Raw genomic sequence first — 10,937 nt, 5'->3', positions numbered from 1 at the left:
TATCCCTAGGCTGTTTTCCAGACCTGTGGGATGGATTGGCTTCCTCCTGGTTCTCACGGGCAGGAATACGGGTACTCTGCGATCTGGTATGCATTTTTTGGGTGGAAAAAATGGATCAAAAATTCGCTTTATCACAAATTTTGTTCTCTGCTTCCCACAGACGGCGCCAGTGATGGATCCGCGAATTTCTGATGTTAGTAAATGCTGGTAGAGAATGAAGATTACGACACAAAGAATTTACGTGGTTCGATTTACTGAAGTAAATCTACGTCCACGGGAAGAAGGGAGGGCAAGATTGTATTGCTTGATCTGGGATTACAGCTTACAACACAGACTTGCTATATGGTATTTTATCTCTAGAGAGCTTAACCCTTTTCTATCTGATCTAAGTTCTATTTATACATCGAACTAGGATCGTGGTTTGCAGCCCCACTAACAAGATCGTGGGTGAGCAATAACTGCTCAATAACTGCTTCATACCACTAAATAGATCGTGGGTATAGTGGAGGTCGTGGAGGTCTTTCATGAGTCCACTAACTCCTAGTTCGGTCGAATGTTGAGACCGAACTGCTGGACTTTACCGATCAGCTCTTGCCGATCTGAGAGGAGAGCTTGACTGGTCGGCTTTTACCGAGCTGTAGGCTGAGTCCGAACTCTTTGGTCGTGCCGAACTTTACCGAGCTATAGGCTGAGTCCGAACTCTTTGGTCGTGCCGAACTCTTTGGTGCCGAACAGATACTCTTTCTTGGGCTCTAGGCTGATAGGCCGTCACTGTTATTGGGCTTGCCATTAGGGTTTGGTTCGTACCCCATCAGGGATCGACTATCATTTTGAACTTCTTCTCTTTTAGAAGTCCCTTGACCTGAATGATGAGTTCGTTACTTAGTGGTTGTAAAGATTCAAGAATTCTCGTTTGGCAGTGCGTAAACGTAAAACAGATAGATGAAATTTCAAAACGGAACGTCAAGTATCTTATATGGCTTGAAAATTAAGATGGGTCAAGTCATTCAGCATCTCATATAGCATCTATATATTCGTTTCATTTTGCTTATGAAAATGCAACATTTCTATGTATCCATTGTAACTCGTAAATGAAAAAAAAAAGATTACTTACCCAATCTAGCAACAAAGCATCATCGTCCTTGGCATAGCGAGCCAGATCGAAAGCTTTCTGTCCGGTTATCAGCTCAAGAAGCATAATTCCATATCCGTAAACATCAGTTTTCTCAGATGATTTCCCGGTGGCTAGATACTCTGGAGCGATGTGTCCCATGGTACCACAAACAGAAGTTATCACGTGGGTATCCTTATAATTCATAAGTTTAGCCATACCAAAATCTCCGACAACAGCCTCTAAATCCATGTCTAGCAAGATGTTTGCAGCCTTGACGTCGCGATGAATGATCTTTTGCTCGCAGTTTTCATGCAAATATGACAGGCCTCGGGCGGAACCGAGAGCGATGTGCTTCCTAGTCTGCCAATCGAGCGGCGGCCTCGGTGGCTCATTAACTTGACAATCTGCAACGGACAAACATGGATGAGTTTAGGTTCTTAAAATCGAAGTATTACCAATTGACAAAAAATTCCAGGTAGAAAGAACCTGTTCGTAAACATGATGCAACGCTCCCATTTTCCATATACGGATAAACGAGCAATCGTTCTGTCGGACTCATACAAAAGCCATAAAGTCTAAGAAGATTCCGGTGCATTGCCAAACTTATCATCTTGACCTCCGACTGAAACTGGAGCTCTCCGCCGGAAGTCCTCGCATCATTGAGTCTTTTAACAGCAACGAGCGAGCCATCGAGAAGACTTCCTTTATACACCTTTGCGAAGCCGCCTGTCCCCAAAAGATTTTCCTTGCTGAAATTGTCAGTTGCGGCTTGCAGCTCTCGAAGAGAGAATCTCTTGAGCTGTCCGAGATGTACTTCGGGATCCTCATCCGCTGCAACGCAATCATATAAGTGTTAGGATCATCGACTGCAACATTAGTTTGATATTGTCCGTTTTGGGTCAAGCCCGCACGGATTTGTTTTTAACTTTTTCTTTAACTTTCTCCTACTTTTTTTAATTTCGTATTAAAGCATATGTAAAAAAGATGCATTGTTAAACTAGGAATACCTCGGGATGGCGGAATAATCGGAGGGGGCGGAGAAAACGGAGGCGATCCCGGGCATGGCTGTCCAATGACTGGGCCACACAGGTTCAAGTTATTTTCGAAACTGCAAACGCACAAAGGTAAAATGTTGACTCTCACTTATATGGTATTTTCGAAACTGCAAACACACATCTATGTGCGATCGGAATACCTAATTGGCGTGAACAATGAAAACGAGCCATTATCCGGAACCACACCCGAAAGCTGGTTGTTTGATAAATCCCTGCATGAACTCGCAATGATAAAAACAGAAAACAAGTCTTTTAGAGGAACTCGGGGACACTCACAACACTTGCAGAGACGAGAGGTTGGTCAATGACATAGGGATGGTGCCCGAGAAGTTGTTTTTGTTTAGCCGGCTGTCCTTACAACGAACATATCAGCAAACGGTAAGATTCGTAGGATGTTTTTAATAGAAACCGAAATCTTTTTCCTCGACTAGACTTACAGGAAACGCAGCTTGGAAAGCTGCCCCAACGTTTCAGGAATGGGACCGGTAAAACTGTTCATGTACAGGTCCAGACTCTCCAAATTAGTTAGGTCTCCGAGTTCATCTGGAACTGCCCCGCTGATGTTGTTGTTGTACAACGCCCTGTAAAAATATGATCAAGAATCTTTACCCTAACACACAAGATTATGCATTGGTTGGAAATAAGATACGAAAACGAGCCGAAGCAAACACAAAACAAGGCTCACAGGTACTTCAAATTCTTCAATACGCCGAGCTCTGGGACTAATTCACCAGACAAAGCAGAGTTCCCTAGATCACTGAAGGCAGAGGCGAACGAAGCAAGATTAGACCAACGAGACGAGGGGCAGTACGTAGGAACAGATTCTTACAGTCTGTTCACGATGGAGTCATCGTTGCAGGTGACGTGGAACCAAGTGCACGGGTTGACATGGGTCGAGTCCCAGGTTCTGAGCTCGTTGTTCGGATCTTGTAAGCTTGTCTTAAGGCTTTGCAAGGCGTCACCTATGCAGACAAAACATGAAGTAGAAACAAGATATAACAGACAACCCAAAAGAAAACACCAAATAAAGAAGAAAGAAAACAGACTTTCCATATTAGCAGAAACATGCACCACCAACAAGAACAACCAAACCACACTCCATCTCTCCATCAACTTCTTCATCATCACCACCACATATACATACAAGAAACTGTATCTATAGCTGAAACACAGAAGCCATTATCCCTCAATCAGTCCAAAGCTTTGATTTTTTTTTAGTCTTATACTTTTTCAACACTTTTGATAGAGCTTCTCCATATTGGAAATTTGGAGTTATATTAGTGTCATATGATATCATTGCCTTCATCAATTTTAACTTCCTTTATTACAAGCAAATCATTTTCAATTGCATACTCCAATCGTATGAAAAAGTAAAAGGAGGAAGCAGGAAAGATATGGATAAAAAGATACGAGAAAAAGAAAAACAGTGGGAAAAAGGGAAAATTGATTAGAGGTTAGCTAGAATTCAGGAAGCTTATGTGCAGTTTGGTTTTCATATTTACTCTTTTCTTGTTATATATGTCAAGATTAAATTGCATGTAACGATTATTCATTTCACTTTAATATGTTCAACTAATTTAATCATGGATATAGTCTAATTTAACTTATTTCAAATCAGATTTAAATATTATCTTGTCCGACGAATTGAACGTTAACTTTAATGGAGCCCGGTAGTACCATTTTATCTTCCATATTAATTCCAGCTCTTTCCCATTCACTTTGTGAACTTCTTTTTATTTGTTTTTCAAGTATTCTCCTTTACGACTTCAATTATATCGTGGGACAATTCTTTGGATACTTTAATAATAAAGCTTTTTTCCCCTTCACTTTGTGACTCTTTTTTTTTATTAATTTTTGGAAAATTTTATGACTGAAATCGTTACGTGGGACAACTCTTTTGATACTTTATGAATAAAGCTTTAAGAAATATTTTAGTTAAATTAGTGGAACGATAAATGAAAATGTGACGGGGCAACGCACAATAGAGCAAGTAGATAGGGTAGGGTAATACAGTGCAAAATTATTTATAATATACAACGTTGATGAAAAAACAAGATCACACGATTCACATATAATGATTTATATATAACACTATACACATTTACTTTTCCTAATAAATTATACATTAAGTACATACTTTTCACCCCTTTCTTCATAACCACTTTGTTCATAAACTCATATTCAAAATTAAAGATGCCAGATTTCTGAACCAAACAGGGAAATTGATTATTCCAAACCATCACATACTGATACTATGTTTATGTTCCAGACAAATTAGGAAATCTATAAGAGTCTTAAAATTTTATTTATTTTAATTAGGGCTAATAGTCATAAAATACACAAACTATAACCCAATTCATCTTTACCACCAGATTTGAATGTGGTGAGAAATGCATGAAGTTCTTAGTATGTAGGAGTGCAATTTAATTCATCACACACCACTGCCTAAATTCTAGTGGCAAAATATAAATGTCTCACTTAGACTTGGGCTCATGTTACTTGAATGACTTCCTTATTACATTCGTTTTAAGAAAATGATACTCTAATAAATAGTTAAACAGTAGAAATAGTAACGTAAGAAATATAAGAGTCTATATTATTATCTCTCTTACATTAATATCTCTCCCCTTTAACTATTTTTTTATTTTAAAAAATGACTGTGAAAAACAAATGGCCCAAGTAACGTGGGACGGAGAGTATGAGAGATATCAGCCTAAAAAGCAAAATTAATGAATAAAAACATTTTTTTCATGCAACCCATTAACTTGTCACCATCTTTCAGTTTTTTTATTTAAATTAGGGCGTCCATTACAAAAGTAGTATACTATGCAAACCATTTCACAAAAAATAAAATTATGAAGGGCTCTTAGCTTGGACCGGACAAGTCGACCGCGTGTAAATATTCGGTCGAGTCGGCGATCCAATCAGAAGTCGGGTGAGGACCGAGTTTGACCTACTGCCTATGAGCCTCGGCCTTCAGACATTCGTCCCATTTCTCGGCTAGTTGCAGCTCTCCGCCTTTAAGCATCTTCACCACTTCCGACATCTTAGGCCGGTCCATTGAGGAGCTTTGCGTGCATAGGAGAGAGACCTGGATCAACTGCACCACTTCTTATTCGATGTAACTGCTATGCAGATGCAGATCAGGATCGACCAGCATTTTGAGCTTCTTCTTTTTTAGAAGTCCCTTATTAGAAATGAGCCACTCACCTCTTAAAAATACCGGTTATCAGCTCAAGAAGCATAACCCCGCATCTGAAAACATCGGTTTTCTCGGATTTTTGTCCGTTGGATAGGTACTCTGGAGCGATATGTCCGATGGTGCCACGAACAGAAGTTGTCACATTTGGTTCCTCGTAATCAATAAGTGTAGCCAAACCAAAATCTCCGATAAGAACCTCGAAATCCACGTCTAGAAATATGTTTGCAGCCTTGATGTCGCCATGAATGATCTTCGGGCCGCAGTGATCATGCAAATAGGACCAGCCTCGGGCGGAACTGAGAGCGATGTGCTTCCTAGTCGGCCAATCAAGCGGTTATGTCCTACAACGGACACACATGGATGAGTTTAGTTTAGATACTTAAAATTATCGTGTTACCCGTTAACACTAAAATTTCAGAATAGAAGCAATATTTTTTTTGCCTCGACTAGACTTACAGGCGCCGTAGTTTGGAAAGTCTCCCCAACGTTTCAGGAATGGGACCGGTGAAACTATTCATGTACAGGCCTAGGCTCTCCAAGTTACTCAGATTTCCGAGATCATCGGGAACTGTCCCGCTGATGTTGTTGTTGTACAACTCTCTGTAAAAATATGATCAGGAATCTCTACACTAACACACCAGATTATGCATTGATTGGAAATAAGATACGAAACCGAGCGGAAGCAAACGCAAAACAAGGGGCTTACAGCTACTTCAAATTCTTCAATAGGCCGAGCTGTGGGACTAACTGACCAGATAAAGCCAAATTCCCTAGATCACTTAAGGCAGAGTCGAACGCAGCAAGATTAGACCAACGCTCGGACAAGCACGAGACGAAGGGTAGTAGGAAGAACAGATTCTCAGAGTCTTTCCACAATGAAATCGTTGTTGCAGATGACGTGAAACCAAGTGCACGGGTTGGCATGGCTCGAGTCCCAGGGTTTGAGCTCGTTGTTCGGATCTTGTAAGTTTGTCCTAAGGCTATGCAAGACATCACCTGTTCAGACAAACATGAAATAGAAACAAGATATAGAAGGCAAAATCCAAAACAAAACACACAATATATTAGGTAAATAAGAAGATGAAAGAATACAAACTTTCAATATTAGCAGAAATATGCACCACCAAGATCAACCAAACCACACTCCATCTCACCATCAACTTCTTCATCATCACCACATATACATACAAGAAACTGTATCTATAGCTAAAACCCACAGCACCTCAGATTCAAATGATTTGGTAATGCAATTCCATTAAATAATCAGGCAGTAATTAGCTAACTTTTTTATCAATGTTTTATTAGATTAATTAAGTGATTAATATTTTATTTATTTTACAGTTCATTCACCGAAAATACTTATATTTACATTTGATTAAAATAAATATAATACAATAAAAGCAGTGATAATATAAAAATGGTGCTGTAACGATATACTAATAAGCTAAATCAATCCTAACTACATTAACAATGATACTTAAAAATGCTTTAATTTCGCTTTGTTGCATCGATCTTAGTCAGAGTTACATAGTTAGAATTCAGGAAGCTTATGTTCAGTTTGGCTTTCATATTTATTCTTTTCTTTTGTTTGTTTACATTTTATCGCTCTATATATAAAAATGTATCTCAACCCGTTTGCATATATTAAGATTAAAATTTATCTCACGACTATCCTTTTCACTTTTACATGTTCAACTAATTTAATTTAATTCATATCAGTTCTTATCATGATCATATCTCCCGAATCAAATGATAACTTTAATTTTCCACCTAACTTTATGCCCTTCTTTTTGTTTATTTAGAAGTATTCTCTTTATGACTTAAATTGTTACGTGGCACAATTCTTTGGATACTTTAAGTAATGCTTTTACCCTTCACATTGTGACCTTTTTATTTGTTTCTGTAATATATTATGACTTAAATCGTTACGTGGGATAATTCTATTGAAAGATTTATGAATTAAAGATTTAAGAAATATTTATATAGAAATATAATTAAATGCAACTCTAAATATTGTATAGAATTCAAATTTTCTAGTTATATATATGAGTAGAAAGACAAATGCAGATGTGATGAGCCGAAGTGCAACGCACAATAAAGTAGGTAGGGTAATTAATACGATGCAAATTCTTTATACGAATATATAAAGGACAAATAACGTTGATGAAAATCAAGATCACATGAGTCACATATGATAATTTATAATATAATAAGACCATACACCTTTACTTTCCTATTAAATACTGTGGAGTACATACTTTAACCCCTTTCGGAAAACCTACTTTGTTAATAATCGGAAAAACTAGTGGGAAGGATTTGTAAATTAATCTCAGAATTTGACTCAGTAGTGGTGCGCCATGTGCATTGTGAGGAGAATTTTGCGGCGGACTTCTTATTACACATGCCTACAGCTTTGCTCGGAGGGTGCATGCTTTGGATCAACCACCACCAGATCTTAATATTTAGCTTGATAGATTAAGCATTTCATATTGTTGTTAGTTTATTTTCAACTCAGACCTAGCCTGCTTCTTTTACCAAAAAAATAGGGAAATTAATTATCCAAGCCATGATCACAATTCACATAATATGTTCCAAAAAATAAGGTATAATTTTGAAGGGAACATTTCTTACACGTAACTAGAGTTGAATTGTAATTAAAACTTTATGGAATTTAATTGAAAGAAATTATAATTTAATTCCAATCCTACGTTTCGGTAAAATAGAGCCATTGGCATGAAATTGAATTTAGGGGTAATTTTCATAAAATTTGAACATTTTTTAAATCTTTGGACAGCTTGTTCTTGCAAATCCTGGGCCAACTGTGATGGATAAATTACATGCATCCGATGTGGCAGATTTGATTGGTGAAGATAGGATTTTTCTGACAGTGGCTGATGCAGTTCAGACATGTTCATCCAAGTTTAGTGACGAAGTCTAGTGGGAGTGAAAATTTGTGAGACTATTCTTGGGTGTAACTAGGGTGGAAGAAGTGAAAATTTCGGTTAACCGAAAATTCTGATTTACGAATTTGAATTTTGGTTTATCCAACTTAAAATTCTGATTAACCCAAAACGAATAGAAAACCAAAAGCATATCAAGAAGTTAAATTAATTTACGAATTAGAGTTTTGGTTGTTTTTTTAATTGAAAATTCCTATTAATCGAAAACTAATAGGAAACCAAAAGTATATCAAGAAACGAAATTAAGATTTACGAGGTCAAGATGTTTGACTTTTTTCTACTAAAAATTCTAGTATGAATGAATGATTTGTAGTATGAAAAGTGGGCAGATTTGATAAATTTAAGTCAAGGATAATTCTTTTGTAACAATACATAATAACACACTAAAATATTTAATTGTGTAAATTACCGAGCTAAAAAAAATAATTTTACTTTGGAGTTAAAAAACTTATTGTGTGCTTTTTAAAAAAAATTAAAATTGATATGTATTTCTATTTAAGAATTGTAATACTCAAATATTGAGAAACTCATAAATATTAGAGATTGCGAATAGCAACGCCGCAGAATCGATGGCTGGGCAATCTTCATTTCGTTGTGTTTTTTTGTCAATTGCAACGCTGCGCCTGCGCTTCTCTCGGAAAATTTCTTTTTTTTGTTAATGGGTGTTAATAGAATTCCAATTTAATGAAGAGCATTAGATATATTCCGGCTCAGTGAGTGACGCATAACAGTTGTGCGTCGTTATTAATGAAACGCACAACAGTTATGCGTCTTTAGGGAACGACGCACAAAGGTTATGCGTCTTTAAAGAATGACGCACAAAGGTTATGCGTCTTTAAATGAAGCACAAAGGTTATGCGTCGTTAATGAATGACGCATAAGGGATATGCGTCGTTTAAGAATGACGCATAAGAGTTATACGTCTATAAATCGGGCTTAAGAGGGCAGAAAGCTCCCAATTCACAGACAGAAGCAGCGGAGCAGCGCGAAGAGGCGATTTTCTCGACGATTTTCGGCGATTGGAGACGTTTTCCGACAGATTTCAACCAACTCCAAACATATTTCGGTAATTGTCCTTCCATTTGGCTACATTAATTAATTATTGCTTAATTTGTGGAGCTTTTCCCTAATTTAGCAAAGTTAGGGTTTATAATGAAATTGAAGAATTTATGGTCGATTTTTGTTATTGTGTTGCTTATTTGTGTTGTTTTGTTGCGTATTTGTGTGTTTCACATGTATGTACGGTCAATTGTAGAAGTTAGTGGTTCAATTTGACATTGTATACACTAAGTGTAGAAAATAGATATATTCTTGTGCAAAAATGCAAACATTGTAGTTATCTAATGCTAGTATATATTGTGCAAAATTGTAACATTGAAGTTATATAATGCTAGTATCTGGGTGAATGTTTTGAAGTAGATGGCATCTGCAAGTTCCGAACAACAGTTATGTTATGGAACTGAGGATCCATCACTACTGTTTCATCAGAACGAACACATTTCAGCCTCCTTGTTGGCGAATGGCACAGCAAATGTGTTGAGAGTTCGTAGGACGGAGAGTAAGGTTTGGGCATTGCCAATACATGAAAATGTGATGTATTGGCTTGATGTATGGGGGTTCAGAGGCGTGGTGCAATGTGGAAGGCCGATGAGGATGGACAATGAGCTAATAACTGCCTTGATCGAGCGCTGGAGGCCTGAGACACACTGTTTCCACCTTCCAGTTGGTGAGGTTACTGTAACCTTACAGGATGTGCAAAGCCTGTGGGGTTTGAGAGCAGACGGGCGTGTTTTCACTGGCCGTGACTACCCTGTTGGATTTGAAGATTGGCCAAGCAAGTGTAGAGATTTATTGGGATGGATACCTGACGCAGAAACAGAAACGAAGCACGGTGGTTTGTTGATGACGTCTCTGATCCACCAAACGACGATGTCGTTGGGTGATGGGCTGCCTGAGTATGCTTACATCCAAAGAGCACGTATACATGCTCTGATCTTGTTAGGGGGGCTTATTTTACCGGACACCACAGGGTGCAAGGTCCCCTTTATGTGGTTAAATGCCTTAGACGATCCGGAAGATGTGGCTAATATCAGTTGGGGTAGTGCTGCTTTAGCATACCTGTATCATTATTTGTGCGAGGCTTCTGTAGGCAGACAGAGAAGAGATGTGGGTGGACCTATGGTTCTCTTGCAGCTGTGGGCGTGGGAAAGAATGCCTACATTGAGGCCATCCTTCTTGATATCGCCTATGCACACGCCGTATACCCCGTGTGGAGCCAAGTAATGTTTTTGTTTAAATTAACTCACATAATTATGTATTTTGTTGATAACTTTTGACATTAATATTATGTATAGGTGGCACGGAGTTACTGAAATTGGAAATGCTCCCCGACATTCAGTAGCTCATTATCGTGATCAGTTATCACTGATTCGTCCTGGCCAGGTGAAATTTATTTGTGTTGTCTTAGTTAATGAATTTACTTACTATAGTATGAAATTAATCGTGGTTTTTATTTTATTTGTTTGTAGTTTGTGTGGACACCCTATGCAGACTGTATCCTCCCTGAGCACTGCATTGATTCGACTGCATAGTACTTGTGCGATACT

At 38.0% G+C, this 10,937-nt stretch overlaps 1 protein-coding gene and 1 pseudogene across 3 annotated transcripts; both read right to left on the bottom strand.

Moving 5' to 3' along the window:
- Positions 1-693: 693 nt before the first annotated feature.
- On the bottom strand, positions 694-3,659 carry LOC121792875 (somatic embryogenesis receptor kinase 1-like). Of its 3 annotated transcripts, XM_042191001.1 has the most exons (10): positions 3,216-3,658; positions 2,999-3,131; positions 2,855-2,926; positions 2,607-2,750; positions 2,446-2,517; positions 2,310-2,381; positions 2,122-2,222; positions 1,601-1,945; positions 1,115-1,518; positions 694-862 (listed from the first exon to the last, which is right to left on the bottom strand). In XM_042191001.1, the coding sequence occupies exons 1-10, from the start codon at positions 3,292-3,294 to the stop codon at positions 812-814; spliced, it is 1,473 nt and encodes a 490-aa protein (XP_042046935.1). In that variant the 5' UTR covers positions 3,295-3,658; the 3' UTR covers positions 694-811. The 3 variants fall into 3 exon arrangements, with proteins under 3 accessions (XP_042046935.1, XP_042046934.1, XP_042046933.1); XM_042191000.1 differs by lacking the exon at positions 694-862 and having other exon boundaries at positions 1,007-1,518; positions 3,216-3,659; XM_042190999.1 differs by lacking the exon at positions 694-862 and having other exon boundaries at positions 1,007-1,518; positions 2,999-3,659.
- Positions 3,660-4,936: 1,277 nt separating this feature from the next.
- On the bottom strand, positions 4,937-6,543 carry LOC121780015 (annotated as a pseudogene).
- Between the last annotated feature and the right edge of the window lie 4,394 nt (positions 6,544-10,937).

The sequence above is a fragment of the Salvia splendens genome, chromosome 2 (genome assembly GCF_004379255.2).
Source record: "Salvia splendens isolate huo1 chromosome 2, SspV2, whole genome shotgun sequence".
Lineage (NCBI taxonomy): Eukaryota > Viridiplantae > Streptophyta > Magnoliopsida > Lamiales > Lamiaceae > Salvia > Salvia splendens.
Note: the sequence above shows the minus strand (reverse complement) of the source record. Positions and strands in the feature narration are given on the sequence as shown.

Bases quoted from the DNA above. Each gene is read 5' to 3' on its own strand.
- LOC121792875 (XM_042190999.1), bottom strand. From the start codon at position 3,294: ATGATGAAGAAGTTGATGGAGAGATGGAGTGTGGTTTGGTTGTTCTTG. The intron at 2,223-2,309 runs GTATTCCGATCG...GTGCGTTTGCAG, and splicing joins TCATTGTTCACGCCAATTAG to TTTCGAAAATAACTTGAACC. The intron at 1,519-1,600 runs GTTCTTTCTACC...TGTCCGTTGCAG, and splicing joins TGCATCATGTTTACGAACAG to ATTGTCAAGTTAATGAGCCA.